The 21310-nt window shown below is 38.7% G+C and overlaps 1 protein-coding gene across 3 annotated transcripts in view; it reads right to left on the reverse strand.

Annotated features, from left to right (window-relative positions):
• Positions 1-6721: 6721 nt before the first annotated feature.
• Positions 6722-21310, reverse strand: part of TRAPPC12 (trafficking protein particle complex subunit 12) — an 85981-nt gene continuing 71392 nt past the window's right edge. For all 3 annotated transcript variants that reach the window (XR_012655482.1, XM_032791084.2, XM_032791083.2), the window contains 4 exons: positions 13787-13885; positions 9398-9498; positions 8521-8608; positions 6722-7084 (listed from right to left, as the gene is read on the reverse strand). Coding sequence is in view for 2 of the 3 variants with exons in the window: in XM_032791084.2 (XP_032646975.1) it covers positions 6842-7084; positions 8521-8608; positions 9398-9498; positions 13787-13885 (531 nt within the window). In the remaining variant the exon portion in view is untranslated. The remainder of the gene's footprint in view (positions 7085-8520; positions 8609-9397; positions 9499-13786; positions 13886-21310) is intronic.

The raw sequence follows: 21310 nt of genomic DNA on the forward strand, positions 1-21310 counted from the left end.
TACTAAAAATTCTCATTTTTTACAGCTTTGGCAGTAATTTGTTAATTCTGAATAACTGTTTTCTTACTCTGAATTACACTATAATTCAGTAAGAGAATCATCCAAACAATTTCTATAGGCTACGAGGGACATTTCAAATTAGATTGATAACACAGGGTTAGTGGATTATTAGATGTAAATCCAGAGCAATAAAGATGGCATGAGAGAACTCAAATCCACCCAAACTCAAGTTGTCGGGGCAGGGGACTCTTGTCTGAAAAATAAGATAAAATGCAGGAAAATAAATAGGATTAGAACTGAAAGGTCATCTTTTCTACAAAGGCAAATACTTGGATAGGTTGGCTGGCAGCCACCTGTAACTATTTATCTTCTTCAACCCCTACCATGGTCTGTTTATTCACCTGTTGCACATTGTCTGTCTAAATCCTACACCAGGAACTCTCAGGGGCAGAGTATGTTATTTGTTTGTACAGGACCTTGTACAATGAGATGTTAACCCTTGTTGGGCTCTTTGAATGCTAATAGAAATAATACATTTATTTATTAGGCAAAAAAATAAAAAAAAGTCTGTGCCCAGGGTGTTTGGATTTTGTGCGTCTTTTTAAACAAACCCAGTGCACGTCAAGTCAGTGAGTCAAGGACCAGGCTTACAATGGAGTTGTTCCTGGTTCAAAGTTCTGTGCCCAGCTGACCAAACCATACTGCTGCTACTCTGAACCATTCCTTTACTGTTTGGTTCCTAAAATGTCTTAATTTGGGCATCAGTAGGAAGGTCTCTAGTGATACACTGACTGTAGTTTGCAAACCACTGTCTTTGTGGAACACTGTTTTTTTTACAATACCATTGACTCATCACCCTTGTTTTTAGGGTTAATGTAATTATTAGATGACTCCTTGAAAAAGAACTGTGGGAGAAGATTCAGTAGGTGGAGGTTTTTTTGTTCTGTTCCTTAATGCTTGCTTCCCCTGCAGCAAGTCTCTGTGGAATACTCATACTATTCAGAAACACCAGCTTTTGTTTTATACGTTCTTATCCTAGATGACAATAACTGATGTACCTGACCAGCTGGGAGATATTTCAAATTAATAAATATTCTACATTTTGCTTACCTTGGTGGCAATGTGGGACCCCGGACATGCTCTCATTTAGCAGAAAAGGCCCCAAACAGTAAAGTTTGGCTCTGGACTCAGATTCTCCTCAAAGATCACAGATGATGGGACACAGAGAATTTTAGTTTAGGCCCCATTTCATGGACATCCTTCCCCCTATCTCAAATGATGCTGGCAGTTACAAACTGACCATATTGTTAAATGGAGTGAAGGGAAGTTACCTGATGGATTTACTAACTATAAATAAAGTCAAGTGGCTAAATTACAAAGATGAGGTTGAGCAGACCTGGTTTGTATTGGAGGAGGGAGTAAGTTCTGAAGTTTGCCACTAGAGTGTGCACTGGCTTTTGAAGTGTGTGCTCAGACCCTGCTCTTCGAACAATGAATTTAAAAAATGCGTTGTGTGGCAAATTGCCGGTACTGATCTGCTGGGTCTCGCGCTTTCTCTTCTCTGGGGTAGGTTCAGGGCGCTATTGCTTGCCTCTGAACGGGTTCTTAATTACTCCACTAGTGTCCTTGGAGGAGGGGAGTGGAGAGGGAGGGACCGGGCCCACCCTCTACTCCAGGTCCCAACCCAGGGGCCCTGAGGGTTGTGGTGAACCACTTGAACTAGCGATTCCTTCCCCTGGGTTACTCCCCTCTCCTACCCTTCAGTTTGTGAAGGGCTTCTTGCCTCCCTTCTACACAAGCCTGGTGCCCCTTACCTAGGGTTTCTTCTGGACTTCACAATCCACCGCAGCACTCCTCCAAACTTTCTATTTCTCTCTTATCAAACTCTTCTCTTCTCCAACTTCTGCAACCTGCACTCTGCTCCAATCAAACCTTCCTCCTTCAACTCCCACACTGTCTGACTGAAGCAGGGGTTTTTATCACATGACTGAAGTCAGGTGCTCTAATTGGAGTCAGGTGCTCTAGTTAATCTAAAGCAAACCTTCCTCCCTTGGCAGGGAATAAGGCCCCCTGCTAACACTCTCATGCTGCCCTCTGGCCATGCTGTATCACAGTTGGAAATTACCATACATTGTGCAGCTTTTAACTTTACTTCTTCATTTTAAGATTGTCAGGTTTTTTTTTTAAGGCCAGAAGATGTGTCTCACCGCCCAACCCCCCAACTAGTTTCCACATTGCCCGTCCCCTATTGTTATGGGTAATTTACAATCCACATTTGATGGTTTTAGACTGGACTCCTGTTACTGACAGTGACTTTTATCTGTAATGTTGGAACATCTGCAAATGATTGCACAGAGCCCTGGCTGGATCAAATGTTGATCCAGAATATCCTGGATAATGTAGCAATCAGACCCACCTCCTTTTTTTTCTTTTAATCCGTCTCTAAAACTGTGATTGTGACCATTTCACCCATTCCATTGAGATAAAAATCTCTAATCTTGTAATCCTCAAACTGACTTGAAGAGCTGAGTAGGAAAGCAGCTTTCTACTATAATTACCCGAAAGTTAGCCAACCCTGGATCTTGTTTGCATTCAGTGTTATTGAACTGCTATACCTATTTTAATATTTATGCTGCTACTATGTAAATGAGCAAGTGTCTTGCTACTTACAGTACATCAATCCCAACCACTGATTTCTATGTAAGGGTGAAGAGTGGTATCTTCTGGCACTTTGTTATAGTAGATTGTTCTTTCATCCAGTAGCTCACATCCTGTCTCAGAAACCTTTCTAGTCAGTCATTCTGGGGGCTCCTTGTAACAGCTGGGATAATAGCAGCTGAGCAGGTAGCACTTGAGTTATATAGGCACACGACTGGTATGTTGCCACCTGCATTCTGTATGGTATGTCTACATGTTAAATTTTTAGTCATTTTTAACATATTGATCAACATGATTTTAAGTTCTAGTAGAGTCAGGACACAAAGTTTATGGCTGCAGCTAACGTTAAATATGACGGAAAAACTGTGGGTCCAGGAACAAATCTTTATGTAGTGTATACAGTACTACTCACAATCACGTTAGTTAGATGTATAAAATCATAACTAAAAATTCAAGTGCAGATATACCCTATGGGTTAAATTCACCCCTACACAGAGAGCTCATACACAGCTTATGCCTTATTTTGGGGACTTAGATTGTAAACAGTTTAGATCAAGGATCATCTTTTTGTTTATGGGGCCTCAATACAGGAGTCCCTATGAGCTACTGTAATACAAATATACTTGATTGCCCTTCAACCTGTCCATTTTTGGATGGTCAATTTGCTGTAGGCCTCATGGAAGAAGTGGATGTTGAAGAGAGATTTGAAGGAGGAAAGGATAGAAACTTACAGATCTGTTCAGGATGGATATTCCATGCATAATGTATCTATTTGAATGTGTGAAATACATCAAAGCATATTTAAAAACTGATAAGGCAACGTTATGCTTGAGATTTTAACAATATAAAAGTCAATTTATTCCAAGCTATACTTTTCTACGTCCTCCAAAAACTTGTCCAGATGACACATGCTGGAGGGAAGGTGGAATTCTGCCTTCATTTACACTCAGGAAACCTCAGGATTGCCTGGGTATCACCAAGGGCAAAATTTAGCCATATGGCATTAAAGTTAACACCATATATATCTATAATAAAAATCCGAGATGTGTTCTGTATGGCTGAGATATGTGGAACTTTGAAGCTACTAAGCTGTATGCATGTAAAATCTCAACCATATTGCAACACTGACAATTTCTTGCATTTTGTAACCAGTTAATTTAAATTGACTCTGCAGTAATACTCAAATCCACTTTCTAAATTTTAAAATGTAATTAAATATTCTGTAAGTTTACCAACTATATCATTTAATGGCTCATTGTGTTTAGAGGTCTTACAGTCCAAGCTTCCTCAATAACACTGTTATCAGAACAAAGACTTCTGATAATAAAAAACATAGAAAACATGCTGAAATAGCATTTGTGCAATAGGCAGTGAATCTGTGTTTAAAGTGATTTGTGTCCGGGGGGGTCTCCGGTTACATAATAAGAAAAAGAAAAGCTGGGTAATGAAAAAAAAAACATTTTGCAGGCAATTTATCATACCCTTCAGAAGATCTTCAGTGCCTGTTTTTTTTAAAGTTTGATTCCTCAAGTAGGACACAATCAGATTCTCTGTTGCCTCCCTACACCTTGTTGTAGTCCTTTATGTTAGTGCCAAGTGAATGTAAGATGCTACAAAATCAGAACGTTAGCCATTTACTCCCATTTTGCACTGGTACAAATTACTACAGCAAAGTGCAGGGCGATGGTGAATCTGGTCCATAGTAGTTAGAGATAGCAAAGACCTATTCAGACCTCCTAAAAGTGCAGTTATAGATGCACGAGAGACAATATCAGATACTAATGCTACACTTGATTTTAAGCAAAACGTCAAGAGAAGCTGTGTCTCACAATAATGTAAATTGAGCTATTTAATTGGAATTGCTTTCTGCTGTCTTCCATGTCTACAAGGAAAATGTGTGATAGAAATCTATCCTGGTTACATATCTGTCTAGGAGAAATATTAAACACAAGAAAAGGGGATCAGGTAGGGAAGAGTGTGCATATAATAAATTATACTGAGGACAGTATTCTCTTGGGTTTCACTCAACATCTTGGGCCAGATCCTCATCTGCTGTAAACTACACTGACTTCAACTGAGTAATGACAATATACTCAAGTTGAGGATCTGCCCCATAGTCTTTATATTACATTTAAAATTATAGCAATATGTTGTGCTCATCAAAAAGAGATATAAACTACCAACAGTTTTATCTCACTGTGCTAAAATACTTGCCAATACTCCCCCGCCCCACGGCTCTTAAATAAGTGTTAGCAATGATATTTTATAACTAGTTTAACTGAATGCATATCCTTCTTGGACTAGTTGGGTTCAGATTCAGCTGTGGAACACTGACCTTAAACCACAGAAGTCCTACAGAGATTTATTTTTTTTAAACTTTTGGAAGCACGGCTATCCATTGTATCAACATACCAGTAACTTAAGGGAGAAATAACAGCATTCTAGAATAATGGGCCAAAACTCTTAGCTATACAGCTGTTATTGTGCTGACAAAGTTTTCAAACGTGATCAGTGATTATAGATACCTCAGTATTTGGCTGCCCAACTTGGACACCTCAGAGAGGTCTGATTTTCAGAGGTGAACACTTAGAACTCTCTCAAAATCAGGTCTCTTTAGGGTGCGCCTCAAGTTGGACATCTCAAAAAACAAAAAACGCCATCTTACTAGCTGGCCTTAAAATGTAGGCCTGTACTGTTTACAAGCACTGAGATATCACAGTGGTAGGCGTAGTATAAAAACCTGACTAGAAGACGTGGTGTTGAACCCTGGTAGCTCAAGACTGCACATCGTCCCAGTGCAGTAATTCATGATGATAGGCTACTCCAACTGCAGCAAGAGAATCTTACTCCTGACCATTATTGTGCTTGAGCACAATGTAAAGCTCTCTCTATTTGTCCTACATAGATGGTTTTACAGATTAATAGAGTATCTGGATTGATTCTCTATCAAACAGGGATAAATTAAGGGATGGCAGTGGTTCTCCTTTTGATCCAGAGATCTCATTTGAAAGTATAGGGTTTTAAATATTGGATTAAAAAATGAAACAATCAACTGTGAGTGCACAAATATGAGGAACTGAGTTTATTGGCTTTGGAGCGTGGGACATACAAACTAGAAGATGCTGAAAACAAATCTGCATTCAGGATTTCACTTTTATGATAAATGCTATTTCTACAAACAATGAGAAGTCCTTGTGGCACCTTAGAGACTAACAAATTTATTTGGGCATAAGCTTTCATGGGCTAGAACCCATTTCATCGGATGCATGAAGTGAAAAAAACAGAAGGATGGGGGTTGCTTTACCAAGTGTGAGGTCAGTCTAACAAGATAAATCAATTAACAGCAGGATACCAAGGGAGGAAAAATAACTTTTGAAGTAGTAAGAGAGTGGCCCATTACAGACAGTGCCCCCAATACTAATTTCTCCCTACCGTTACTCACACCTTCTTGTCAACTGTCTGTAATGGGCTACTCTCTTACCACTTCAAAAGTTATTTTTCATCCCTTGGTATCCTGCTGTTAATTGATTTATCTCGTTAGACTGACCTCACACTTGGTAAAGCAATCCTCACCCTTTCATGTATTTATACCTGCCGCTGTATTTTTCACTTCATGCATCCGATGAAGTGGGTTCTAGCCCACGAAAGCGTATGCCCAAATAAATTTGTTAGTCTCTAAGGTGCCACAAGAACTCCTCGTTGTTTTTGCTGATACAGACTAACACGGGTACCACTCTGAAAAGTGTTACTTGTACAGACATCCTCTGGAACCCTTAGCCATGTTATAAGACTTGATAATGTCATGTTTCTCCCCTAATCACTGAAGAATTTATAATAATAACCAACAACAATAACCATAAGACAAGTCAGCTCAAACATGTCACTCCTAAAAAAGGAATCCATCTGAGTAAATGAGATTGTGGATACTACAGTTAGGAATAACCGTAAATAGTAACAGACCTGCAGAGAAGAAGCTGGCTACGGATCAGCACAAAATCCCAATAGTGACAGGCAAGGATTATTGTTCCAGAACGTGTAGATAGTGTAGTAATTCTGCCATATGTTCATAATTAAAGAGATTTTATTTCATTTCATTCATAAGAGGAACATTTACATATTAGCCAGAGTATGTACAATTTTAAAAATTAGCCTTTCATAAAAAAAATTGGAAGATGAAAACAAACTATCCTAACTTGAGACACTGAGTGTTAAAGCTATCACCCTCTTTGACAGCTACAGCCTCAAGCAGCGCTTGCTTCTTCTGCATACTGCGGGATGACTCCAATTCATACATAGTTGTCAAGTTGAAAAGAACACTCTCATGTAGGTAGTGTTTAGGGTCCTGCTGAACCATTCCTTCCAACTGCCGGAGGGAATCCTTCAATTTTCCAAGATAAAGCAAACAAACAGCTGCATTGTTATTAGCCTATAGAAAAAGATTATAAATATATATTGAGTCTGGAGTCAAACCAAATTTAATAAGTCTTCACTTTTTTTTTTTTTTGGTGTGCATATAATTGCAATTGTTGAAATGTATTATTTATCCTACAATTCTTTTATCCTTGGCATTGGGAGCTTGGTTACTTTCAGTGTCTATCCCAGAACAAAAACTGGCTGACCTCCAACATCTGAAGTTCTAAAAGACAGAAGAATCCAAGCTGGAATTCAGATTGGTAAAAGGACTCAACAGATAATGTTAAAAGTGAGCTGAAAGTGGTTTCAGATAACACACTTGTCCTTGAATCCTCCTGCCAATTATTCTAGTTTTACACTTACATATTCCTATTTTTAAGAATGTCCTTCTCTCCCCTGCAGCTACATGAAACATAGATGCAAACAGGGGAAACCGATTTACTGAACCTGATTTTTAAGTCAATGGGTAGATTCACTAGATAGGGCAGTCCAAATAAATCCCAAATGCTCATCAGGTTCCATATCCTGTTCATCAGAGCAAAATTTATTAAGTGACACAAGGTACAAAAGAGACAAAAGTAATACGAAATGCTTGGCAAGGGAGACTTTCACACTTTCTGAAAGCTGGGGATGGGGGAGGACACAATCCTCTTTCCTAAGAAGCTCTTGCAGGTCTCCCACAAATGAGGGGGATCTGTCTCTATTTATAGCAGGTGGCGTTTGTAGCCTGCAGTCACATGACTCCAAGCATGTGCTCCCTGAACTTGGTTCCCTCAGTCTTAAAGGGGCCTGGGAACATGGCACTGGAGACACATGCCTGTGCTCAAGGATCAGCATACTAATACATCCCTAGAATCAGAGAGCTGCCAAATATACAAGTAAACAAGATGAAAAAATTTGACAATTCTTCTGTAATGTCTTTCAGTGATAAGAATTTTAGGCTCTGATTTACAGCTGGTTATATATGGGCAGACCCATGTGCATGCACGATGCAGTTGGAGGATCAGAAGCCTTTAGTGTTATTTCTAAAAATAGTAATTAAAATGAGTTAAAGTGCGATTTTTCAAGCTGATAGTGTCCCTTTAATATCCATGACAAATTATTTCCCCATATGTTGGCAATTGCCATTTTGTTTTCCAGTATGTACCTCTAACAAAACAAAGCCAATACATAAAAGCTCGTACTGAGCCCCCTTAACATGTAACCCATTACAGTGCATGCAGTAAACAATCATGCTCTTCAGGTAAACTGGTCCTGCCTTCCCCTACCCATCCCTTTGTTTTTATTTGTATCATATCTTTATGTATAGAGAAAGCTCTTTGGAGCAGGGACGATATCTCATTTTTCTATAAAGCTCCAAGCACCTTTTGGGTGCTATCTAAATCTAACGGATAAGCTATGACAGAACCACTCAGGTGTCAATTCAATGTAGCAAATCTGGAGTCTTACCACAGCATTTGCAGGGTCAATCCTCAAAATTTCCATGAAGGCTCTGTGAGCTTCTGCAAAGTTATTCTGACCAAGATGGAGAAATGCTCTAGAAAGTAAGTGACGTGTGAGTCAGTTATCCTGAAAAACCCAAGGTGATAATACATTTCAAATGGAACTGAGACCACTTTTTATTTTCCCTCTTATAGATGTGAGAGTTTTTGACATTTGCTCTTCACAGTGCAATCAGGAGCCAGCTGTGAGACACCAATTTACAGACAAATGAAGTGACACTTCAGATCACTGGCCACTTCAGATATTGTCTCACCAAAGCAATGCTTTTCTATATTTGTTAGTAAAATGCTGAGAGTCTTCCTAAAATAATTTCTCTATGAAACTACAAGTGTTATATCTGTTTCCAGAACACACTTGTAGTAGTATTTTACTTGTCAAAAATATTTAGCCAATATGATAAACACCAAAAACTGAGGACTCCATCATGCAATCTGATTTACTAGTGCATACCTTGGCACCCGTTTGAAGCTAACAAGTGCTGGGTCTGCACTAGCTAATCTATTTGCAGGATCAGAATCCAAAAGAGCTTCTTTGTTCCTAAAAGTATATATTGAAAAAATAGGGTAAAATATTCTTCAAAACATTGCATGAGAAAAAACTTTGTAAAATCAACTCTTGTAATTAAGAAGTTTCAAGCCACGATGACTACACCAAGTAATACAGATCATATGGCGTACATGCTATTCAGTTTCACTTCTGACAGATGTAGTTACATAAAAGAGCAAGACAGAGAAAGAGATACTCTCAAAAGTACTTTAAAACTCACAATGCACATTTTGCAAAATTATATTTTTAAATTTCATTTAGCTCTTAAATTATCTACCTGTTCATTAAAACCATAATTTGGTACTGTAGTCCATCCCATTTCTGACTCATTTTCTCAACATCTTGAAAATATTTTTCTGCAGTTTTTATATCTCCAATCTGGATGACAAAAATCACAAGAAAGTTAGGACAATGCATGAGAAAGACCCATTCAAATGATATCTTCATTGGACATCCTTCCACAAAGAACCAAAATGTGAAAACATATGAAGTATTAAAGTAACTGGCATCATAATTCTACCTCTCCAATTAGTCATTATTCACTGTGAATGGACTAAAGCCATTATCAAGGCAGACTTTTACAATTCCTCATTAAGTTCACAGAAGTGAATAAAAAAAATTACATACAGCGTCCTCTTCCCTAAGGCCCTGGTTCTTAAACTGAGCTCAGAGGAACATTAGAATATTATGTAGTGTTGGTTTTGTCTCTTCATTTCTAGCTGCTTTGACAGGTGTCTAGGGTCTCCATTGTAAAGAAAACCCCAGAGGTTTGCAAAACTAGCTGGAAATGAGAAGATAGCAGAGCTACCTCCAATAGCTACTACACAAGAGAGGAAACAGGATCACTCTTCAAAGCCAGGAGCTACCAATCACAAGCGAGATGGCGCATGGTAACCAGGTAGCTTGTGGAAGACCCATTCTTCAGATGACCACCCCACCTATGACCAGAGGAGACCTAGTCCCCTCCCGAGCAATCACCCCACAGCCAGAGACTAGAAAACAACCCCCCGCCACAGCTGCTACCGAGAGAAAAATACCAGGTAGAGAAGCCACTTAGAAGAGTCTCAGTGAGGGTACTGAGGAAGGAGTAGGGTGGTGAATTCAGAAGTATTGGGCTGGATGATGAAGGGGGTGCATGGGTAGAAGGAGTGATGGATTTGGGAACTGTCAGAAAACAGAACTGATTTTTTTTGGGAGGGTGGTCAAGGTGAAGTGAATCAAATGTCACACAGTTTTTAAAGTTTGAGTGACTATTTTAGGAAATAAGCTTTTCTTCTCTTTTAGCAAAAATATGGTAGTTTACAAAACTTGTTATCATGAACAATTCTTATTTCTTAACTGTATCTCAGCATTCAAGTCTCTAAATAATATGCAATTACTATACATAAACTATTAATATATAAGTGCCTTTACTCCATTAAACAAATGGAAAATATTTATCCCTTTTGCTTTTCCAGGATATTTGACATACAAGAATCAGTTTAAATTACTCCTGGAATTTTAACCATTTAAAATTACTTCCCCACCACTGGATTTTACTTAATTAATTCAGGAATTGCAATCACTTTTTCTGAACTAATTTAACTATTAGGATTATTAAGGCTTCCAAATTAACATGAAAACCCTCGTTAGCCTCAAAAAATCAAACCCATTGTTAATGTTCCTCCAACGTAATCTGCACTGCCTAACTGAATTATTTTTCAGAAAATTTTTTAGGGGCTATTTTTAAATTCCCTTTGCTGTAATCTGTTGCAGAGACTGAGGTTAAAATAGTCACAGAACAACATAAAAGCACAGGTTTGTATATTAGACAGTAATTTCACCTTTCAAGTCCTTTGATGGAGTTATTCAAATAGCAAATAAGGGTCGGCTAGCAAGCAGATTCAGAGTACTTTAGGAGCATAAAATGAAATACTGAAGACCAAACCATCTTCACTGTTTCCTCCTAACCTATCAGTCTGAATTTGTCTCTGATGTGTCTCAAGTGGTTGCTGACAGCTTTACTCACATTACCTCTTAAAGCATCTTGGGGATAGACTGGGGCCTTTTCTGCTTTTTCCGAATCTCTCCTCTCATTTAGTATTTATATGATGGTAGCTACTGAAGGCCTCATTCAAAATCAGGGCCTCACTGTGTTAGGTGCTCTATGAATACATTGGAAGAGATGATTCCTGCTCTAAGACACTCATAACAAATTAAAAATAAGTGACATTTGGAAGGTGAAGGATATAGGTAATATCAGACAGAAATACCACACACACTATTTTGTATACTTAAAAAGAAAATTAAAAACTCTTCAGCTATACTTCACTGCCCCTGAAACAATACATTCTTGTAGGCATTATAGAAGAATTGGGTCTTGTGAGAAATTTGAAGTAAGAGAAAATACAACACTTGGCTTATCCTTATGCCAATGTTACGTCTCCCAAGACTCCACCCTTCACTTCATTTTCATAGCACTTCTTCACTAGTCACATCTAGAAATTCACCACTGCATTACTTCACACTTAGGAGTTGAATTCTACTCCCAAAATATCTTTGGGACTTTCATAAATGGGTAAAATCTGGCTCATTGTGCCCCTTCTGGTTGCAATTCATGGCTAATAGAACAGTTTGAGATTACTTGGGAATCACTTGGCACTATTTTTCTGTGAAAGTATGAGGCCTGAGTTCTGAAAAGCTCCCTTTGCCTTTCCCCTTAGTTTCTGCAAAAGGCTTTTGTCTTCTTCTCATGGAGTTTGCCTGTTCTAGGGTTCAAACATGCTAGACAGCTGACACTACACATGCTGGCTCCCAACTCCTCTTTACTGCACCTCTCTCTGAGTTCACACCCCTCTTAGTTTTGTTTACATGCTCAGTGACGACTTCTTTTGACATCAAATTCCTCTATCATTTGCTTAGCACTTTCCAGATGGAATTTGTTGCTATTAAATTTCAGTCCAGTCTACCCTCTCTCAGTGATGTTTTATACTTATTTTCATAAACAGGCAATTTGAATTCTTCTTTTATTCTTATATTTAAAACTATCATATAAAAACGGGAGATATCACCAAGCAATAAAGACATTTTCCCTGATGCACCAGGCCAAAGACCTATTTGCATTTAGAAGTGGTATTTTCATTAGCTATCGTCCAGGGTTATGTCAGCAAGCCAACAGGAGGCTCAGGCTCTATTTTCCATTCTGCTATGCTATGAGGAAAGGTCCAGTTTTGGCAGTAAAGCCACTAATTCAGATAATCCCATGTCATAGCCAACCATCAAGGAGGATGACAACTTCACAGGATTCTCTTCAGAGCCTGTTAACACCACTCTTTAAGTTGGATGGACAGACTGCTCTTCAGAGACATGGGGCAGTCTACGCCCACTCTCTTGAGGTTGAGAGTGTTAATGCAGTCACTGATGTATCAGAGACAAAGACTTCAGGAGCAGGAAGTGATCTCTGCTTTGTCACACAACAGTGCCAAGTAAAGCAATCAGGCTGGCTGATTGATTTTTCTATTATGACCCAGAATTATCAATGATGTGAACTTTGAGTAGCTTTATTCATAGTTATACCTTTCTTTAACATACATAATTAGTAGAAGTTGTCTATAATTAATGTACTTTTATATTTCTCAATTTTATAGGAATTTCACTTTAACTTTCTGATCAATTCTGATTCAGAAAAAACCTTCAACCACCACCACCACCACCACCACCACCACATTTCTACTGAATGATCAACTACATTGAAATAAAAGTCCTGCTAGAAAAACTGAAAATTCCATAATTGGATTTGTTTGAATGACAACCTATATGATTTCAAACAAACAATAATAATTTAATTATCTTTCATCCAAGTAAAAAGAAACCCCAAACAGAATAGTTTAACTTTATAGCCTTAGCACCACAGACAAGAAGAAAGTTTATAAATAATTATATCATTTAAACACTAATATTTTCTTTATTAATAAGAGAGAAAGTCTGAAGTGTTTAACATTAGGGAATGTTACAAACCCATTCTTTATTGATTTGTGAGATACGAAATATTAGGACTTCAATTTTCACCAGATTACTATGTAGCATAGTAATAAGAGATCCTTTTTTGAAAAACAATGTAATATTGCAACAGTATTTAATGGATATAATCTACACAGCCATATGCACACTATTTGTACACATGAAACACTGCTGGTTTTTCTCTCCACAATGGAAATATGCCATGGCAAAAGGAAGGTGAGGAAATTCTCACATAGCTTTTGGATTAAGCTGTTTAGGGAGCAGTTTGATTAAACACCAGGAGCCTGCATGGGTTTGAAGAAGAGGGAAATTAGATTTGGGGTGAAATCCTGGCCCCATTAAAGTCTGTGGGAGTTTTGCTATAGACTCTAGTTGGATCAGGATCTCACCCTTTGAACGGATATAATTACTAGGTGTAATTTTCATAGCGTCATCTTTGTTAGATAATATAACTGAGTTTGATTCACCACTGTAAATATTTACATTTTCTAATCTAGTCAAATGTTTCATGGTAGAGACTCTGTTTTATCTTATTTTAAAGTCTCTACTACATTTAGGTTACCATATATATGCCTAATGAGAATAAGAACAGAGTTTTAAATACAGCAATTGCTCATTACATTACTGTCAATAACGTTACTTAGCATATTCAGAGTAACATATATACCTGAAGAAAAATCCTTCCAATTCCACTCAACAGCTGAAGTTCCTGTTCTGGGTAATATTTGATGACTGTGTGATATGCATCTACAGCAAGCACATAGTCCTAAAGGGGAAAAAAAGCACATGACTAGATTTTTAAGCTCAGCATTCACTCATTGTTTTACGTACGCTGTTTTTAAAAAGTGTGCAAGCAGTAAACAGATATTAATGAGAACAGGTACAGAATTAAAATCACTGCAAAAGTTTAATGTTAATGGAATTTCCTCCCAACATGGCAGTGCTAGCTGCTGACTATTCTAACCTTCTGACTATTCAGTTCTATTGGAAATGTACACTACAGCCAGTGATAAAGTGGCAGATTTTTCTTTACATTTCTTTTTCCAATTGGATCACGTCTCTCCTCAGCAAAATTACCAACAGAACCTGACCATTTACTCTTTAACTTCCAATAATGTTTTAGGGCGGCATTTTCAAAAGCACCTAAGTGAGTTAAGAGCACAAGTGCTATTTAGTCTAAATCAATGGGGATTATGCACCCAAGTGATTTAGGCACTTCTGAAAATTCCATGTGTAAATTGTAATACAAGGACTTCTAGTGTGATGCTCAGAATCAAAACCATATCAGAGACTAAGGGGCACAGCCTGATTTTTCCAGGCTGTACACAAGCATCTCAAGATAGCTGGCATACACTCTGCCTAGCAGCCTACCATTTTGTTTTGTTTTGCCTCTTGAAGGTGCTCTAATCTCTGCAAGTTTTAATGCTGAAAAGCAACAGGAGTCACTTTTTCCACTAACTTACTTGGAAACAATGCCGCAGGCATTTCTTCTGCCTTCTCCTCTACTCCATAACTGATAGGAGATAATGTGAACTTTGTTACGTTTGCTTATGGCTATATTTAAAATGACTAAGCGCCTCCTATTTCTGACCCAGATCACCCCCTGTAATAATTCAATTTTGCAGTAACAAAAATCAAGAGATCTTCAATTGCAAACAATTTGCAAACTGTGACTATAATTTATTAACAATGATAAATGTATAATATTTAATAACTGACATATATAGAGCTCTTGTTGTCACTCTGATGCACCATGTCACACTAAATGTTACTGTATCAATATTGGCTATCCCAGAAGTTCAAAAATCCAACAGACTGATCCTAAAAAAGTCAGGAGGTTTTATTTGGTCTGCCCTCTTTTGAACTCCCCCTTCCATCAATGTGTGGGTGATATTTACACTGTGGAGAACTCTTACAAATTTTAAAACTTGAGTGAGCATGTGCGGATACAGGTTAACACTATCAAGTGCTGCTAGACTGCCTCCCCACAATTCTTCCCCCACCTCCAATATCCAGATAGGCAGAAAACTTCTCCCACAAATCAATGAGAAATAATTCATAGAGCAGCTCAACTTATTGCAGTGCTAAGAATCATGGGATGTGTACCCAGAAGTCTTTGTGCCACACATGAGTGCATGCTGCCACTTGAATATTATTTTGCATTGTGGCTGCTCCACCTTGAGCTATGCTAACTTCAGAGAAATAACTTGAAGGTAGAGAACTTGAGTTAACTCTTCGGTGAAGAGACAAAGCAGTCTGTCACTTCATGTGTCTAAAGGGACAATTACACGTAACCAATTACACATAATAAAAACGCAACAGTAAAACAAATGGGATGTTATACTAATTCACTTTTAAATGCAATATTTTACAACATAAAATAATTCTAGTAATTACTCTGCGGTCATTACCCTAACTTTTATACATATATATAGTTTTTCACCCCACCTCAGTACAAGCAGGGTTGGAAACCACGATCTTCAGATCCAAAGCACAGACCTCCTCCACTTCAGCTAAGAGAGTAAGTGACAGGAGGAAAGTATGCTGTTATCTGTATGAGGACTAGCTCATACAGGGAGACACCACACACACAGTTAGTGGGTTACAGAAATGGAAGGCTGGACATCAGGGTAACTGGCTTGTATTCCTGGTTCTGGGAGCAGATTCTGGTGTAGCGGTTACAGAAAGCATAACCTAATGAAAAAATGCCCCTGCTTGGGACATATGTAGGGTTGTATTCTGGGTGTAAAAGAGTGAGTCGCTAACACTTCAGTTTAAGAACCACACCTCTTTGCATGAATGCAGTAGCAGAATCATTAATCTGTGTGGCTTATCCACTACACTATGGCAGAAAGCCACACTGCACTAGTGTCAGTTATACAGGCACCTCATTTGACAGGTTCCTTCTGGAAGACTATGTTGCAAAATGGATAAACTTAGCTCTGTCATATTAGAGACTTGTGTTTCATTCTCAGCTCTGCCTGAAGCGGGCTTGTGTAAGCTCCCAGTTATCTGTGCAAATTGTGAAGGACAGTTACCTTCCCGTATGATATGAAATCTTGGCTTATAATAAGGGTCGAGAAGGGTATAGAAACATTAACAGCAGTCACTGGAAGCGTTATGACTAGAACTCATAATACTGGGACTTAAAAGGTTCATGCACCTTCCACTAAACTATAAAACATAAGTAGGGAGTTCTCTCTCTCTCACACATTGCTTCCTAAAAAAAAAAAAATCACATGAAGGCTGAAGATTTTTGCATAAGAATGCCTGCAGGAAGGGACAAATTTGCATTACACATGAAAATTTATGAGAATGGGCAACACCATGTTAAATTTTAATAACTTTTGAATCAAGCACTATTTAGATGTAAACCTAGATAGACTCATTCATGTAAATAGTCCCAATGAATCCAATCAGGCTATTTGCACGAAGAAAAGTAAAATATGTTTCTTGTACTTAAATGCATCTCTGTTTGTATTAAATAATCTTTGCATTAGACAGGTTGTTCAAAATTTGTGATTTATTTTAAATCCAAATAATTTAAATATGATCTTTAGTTCATTGGAGGTAGGAACAAATGTTCATGCTCAGTGGTATGTTGGGATCAGGTACAGAAACTAGAGACTAATAATCACCTTTTGTTTTTGCACCCTAAACTGGTCTTTAGGATTAGTCCTGAGAAACTGGTCCTGAGAAAGGAGGATATGAATAACTTTCTTAAAAAGGAAAAAAACTTGGCCTTTTCCCTCTCTGTAGTACTTGTGTAGTGGCTGTGAAAATAGAGTTTCACAGTGTTATGAATCCAGAAGATAGTACTACAGCATAATTAAAGCAAGAGAGAGGACAATGTATGCTGTCTCTGTCTTTTAAATCAGAACACAATCCAAATCAGAAGAGAGTCCTTAGACATCAGACTCTTGCGTCACTAGGATAGATTGCTGTCTTCCCTTCCTCCTCTACATCTTTTAATTGCAGTAGACCCAGATACCCCTCCCACCCCAGAAAAAAAATCTCTTCTGGTTTTGGTTCTACTAGCAGCAAGCTATCCAAAAGTGGGTACAATTCTGAATAAATAAGTTCTTATGTTCTTTATATGTTTTAAAATATGGCACTTGCTTTTAATTAGAGTGCATCTATGTTATGCATAGGGATGTCATTTAAGAGTTTATTTTTCAGTGACAACAAATTTGGTAAGACTGCAAAAGTTTGGGATGGAACTTTTTAAAAATTAAAATGTTTCAGGTTGACGAAGTAAAAATGCAATGCAGATTTTGTGTGTTTGTGTATGTGTGTGCAATCAATCAGATTGCTGAAAGGAGGTAATGCATAGCATTAGCTGGATCTGGAATGAATGCTCCCTCATGCTGCTGCATTCAGTAGTCTAGATATGATGAAGACAGGAGAAAGATAATTCCATATCTGAGGAAGAATGGTCAAGTGGTTAGAGCAGTGGTTTTCAAACTGCGGGTTGTGATCTAATACTGGGTTGCGGAATATAAGGCAATGGGTCAGCACTGCTGACCGAGCCTTAAAAGACCCTATGGCGGTGCTGTCCGGCTATGGCAGGCTAGTCCCTACCCGTTCTGACACCATGCTGGACCGGGGAAGCAGTCAGTAGCAGGTCTGACTCTTAGGCAGGGGGGCCACAGAGCTCTGTGTGCTGCCCCCACCCCAAGCACTGGCTCCGCACTCCCATTGGCTGGGAACCGGCCACCTGAAGCTGGGGGGCAGTGCTTATAGGTGAGAGCCACATGGAGCTGCTTGCGCATCTCCGCCTAGGAGCTGGAGCTGCTGCACCACTTGTGGGGTGCAGCGTGGTCTGTGGTGCCAGGACAGCCATGAAGCCTGCCTTAGCACCTCCACTGCGCTGCTGACTGGGAGATGGCTGAGGTAAGCCCGTGCCCCAACCCTGCAAACCAATCTCCTGCTATCCCAACCCTGAGCCCCCCACAAATGCAGAGCCCCTCCCTGCACCCCAAACCCCTCATCCCTGGCCCCACCCCAGAGCCTGCATCCCCAGACCAGAGCCTTGACCCCTTCCACACCCCAACCATCTGCCCCAGCTCTGAGCCCCTCCCACACCCCAAACCCCACATCCCCAGCTCCACTGAGTCACAGGAATCAACAGTTTTCCATAACTGGGTAGCCAGAAGAAAAGTTTGAAAACCACTGGATTAGAGGACTAGCCTTGGGTAAAGGAGATCCAGGTTCAATTCTCTGTTCCACCACAGGTTTCCTGTGTGATCTTGGGTCACTTCTCTGTGCCTCAAATCACCACCTGTAAAATAGTATTCTTTTCTACCTAACAGGGCTATCAGTGAGGTGCTCATGTGGCCATGTAAGGACAGAACTCCATGGGTCATGTAAGTTTTCCTTTCAGGATGGTCAAGAAGAATGACACTGAGGGGAATTTATTGAGTTTAAACTTTAAGGCTAGGTTTATTAAAAGAGCCTAAAGGTGTTAGGCACCCAACTCCCATGGAAACTAACTATTTTAGGTTCCTTTGACAATCCTAGCCTTAAAGATAATCTATAATTATATTTCAACAAATACTAGTTAACTTTCTAGCCAAAGGAAAAGGTTAATAAAATTTACAGCTGGAAATTAGTCCATGTTTTTTACACCAAGTTACAGGGAATATTATTATAGTTCAGTAAATAACTATTATCATCATCATCATCACCAATCTACCCAACAGCACAAATGATTCAAGTAACAAACAGTCCTTCAGAATCAACACAGAATTATATCCCAATATAATATATTGTCACTAGATGGCGATAGATTGCACTGATTCAGTTCAGAATTTGTTGGTTTATTCATTACACCGGAAAACAAAAAGCTTCAAAACTGAATGTTATATTTTACAATGAATATGCCTCTAGAAGTATATTACATACAACTGATATCTCTTACAGATATCTGAAGCTTTGTGTAATTAATTTTCTCAAAAAACGCTGATCCTAGAAAAAGACCATGTTTAAAAATCATTACTTGAAGAAATAATTTGTTATCAATTAAAGCAGAAGGCAGAGATGAATATATGAGCATTGTTTGTTATTAAGACTGTTTTAACATTTGGGAACATTTAAAGGAAAAAACAAACAAGAAGCTAATTTACCTCTGTCAGAGGGTTTGTGGCATATATAGTACAGATTATCTTCACATTTTGTCCTGATTTTAATTGCAATATGACTTATGTTTGAAAATTACTCTTAAAAGATTCTGACTCTTATAAGGCAGTTCTTGAAAATTATGTGCACCATGGAAAGGCACATGCAACATGTTCAAGGACGAGTTTAATACAGGTAATGGGTATGTTGGGGTTCAAAAGCAACATGTATTATTACGTGGGAAATCTGAATTCTGGAAATAATCCTGGAATTCTAGTTTCCTAAATTGAGAGTTTCCCCTGTTTTTGGGAAATGCAGGAAGGAGAATGAGTTGCAGCAGTTCCCTTGAAGAACCTTGTCAGAAACACTGATGACTGGCTTAGAAGTTAGAGTTCATGCCACTACTGAAGTGAGAAGAAAATACCACAAAAAGGATGAAAGGGGAACAGAAACAAGAATGGGATATAGAAGCAGAAAAGAAGAGGAGTGCAGAAGTGACTAAAGGAGATATAAGGAGCTTGGGAAAAAAAAATCAGTATAGTTACAAGCAAAGTTACTGTACAACTAGTTGGAAGCCTGCAGTGTTTGTTAACTATATTTCTTTAACTAGATACTTTTATACTCCAGTTATAGATTTAAGTTTGGGATGGAGATTAACTTTTTTCCTCCCTGCATTTCAAAAAGGGGAGTTTCCTGAAAACTGACCGTGTCTCAGGATTCTGATTCAAAAGAGACTTGTTTGCTTTAAAGACAGAATGGGGCTTTCTTCTGACCACCCTGATTTGCTGTGCTGTTGCATTTACATAAGAAGGAATAGTGCTGATCTCACTCTAACTATTCTGAATATATGTTTCCATCTCCTGGGATCCTCATAAGAGCAAAATGCTGAATTTTAAGGCAGGCTCTGGGCAACTGACACTTTCATACCTGTACATTATTTGAGATATTATTTCAGTGTTAAAAACATCAAGAAAACAAGGCTTACAAGTAGCTTATTCAGCTTTACTGAAAGCCAGGTTCAGGAATGATGTTGGGCAACTAGGATCATAAGAACGGCCATACTGGGTCAGGCCTGGGTCAGACCATGTGGCCCAGGATCTCATCTTCCAGCAGTGGCCAGTGGTCAGATGCTTCAGAAGGAATGAACAGAACAGGCAATTGTCAAGGTATCCACTTCCCCTGTTGTCCACTCACAACTTCCGGCAGTTAGTCAGAGGCTAAGGAAACCCAGAGCATGGGTTGCATCCCTGACCATTGATGGACCTATCCTCCATGAACTTATTTAATTCTTTTTTGAACCCTGTTACGGTTTGGGATGTTGTGAAGGCCAAAACTATAACAGGGTTCAACGCTAGGAATATGGAGAAGTTCAGAGCCTGGTCTGAGAGAGGTTATAGTGTGGATAATTTGCTCTGGGGTTTTGATGCTAATTGATCCATAAAGTAGCTTTAAGATCTGGGTTAAGGCAGTCCATTGCTCTTGCCACAAGCTTAGCATGGGGGCATCTCTATTCCCATGGCAATGAGGTCTACTTTGGAAGAAGCTTGTTGTTCCCTCTTTCTGAATGCAAGGCGAAGCTGCCACACAAAATGGAGTAAGATGGCTTACAGGAGGAGGAAAAAAAACAGGCAAAAAATAGACAACTCCTCTCTGACTGTTCCTACCATTGCAGCTATAGGAGACTAAAAACTCCAGGGTCAGAACCTTGTTGCACAGACATATGGACAAGGCAGAAGATGTATTTGGATGTTTCGAGTCTTTGTCACACACAAAGCCTACAGTATCATTACTGTGTGCTACTAGAGTAACATTCCTAGTATATAGTTTGAGAAAGACAGAGAGCATATAATTGATTTTAATTACAGTATTTAGTTAAGTGTTTGAAAAATTCAATTTAAAAATGCAAATTCTGTATTGTTATTGCATGTGCTCTGAAATGATTTCAAAAGAAATAAGTGCAGATATGGTCCTAAAGAATATTGCTGCAAGTGGTTATCTATTAAATAAGTAATTACTAAGTCTAATTAATTCTTCACTAAGCTAAACCTTGTACAGTCAGGTAGTCTTCCCCTAT

The sequence above is a fragment of the Chelonoidis abingdonii genome, chromosome 3 (genome assembly GCF_003597395.2).
Source record: "Chelonoidis abingdonii isolate Lonesome George chromosome 3, CheloAbing_2.0, whole genome shotgun sequence".
Taxonomy (NCBI): domain Eukaryota; kingdom Metazoa; phylum Chordata; order Testudines; family Testudinidae; genus Chelonoidis; species Chelonoidis abingdonii.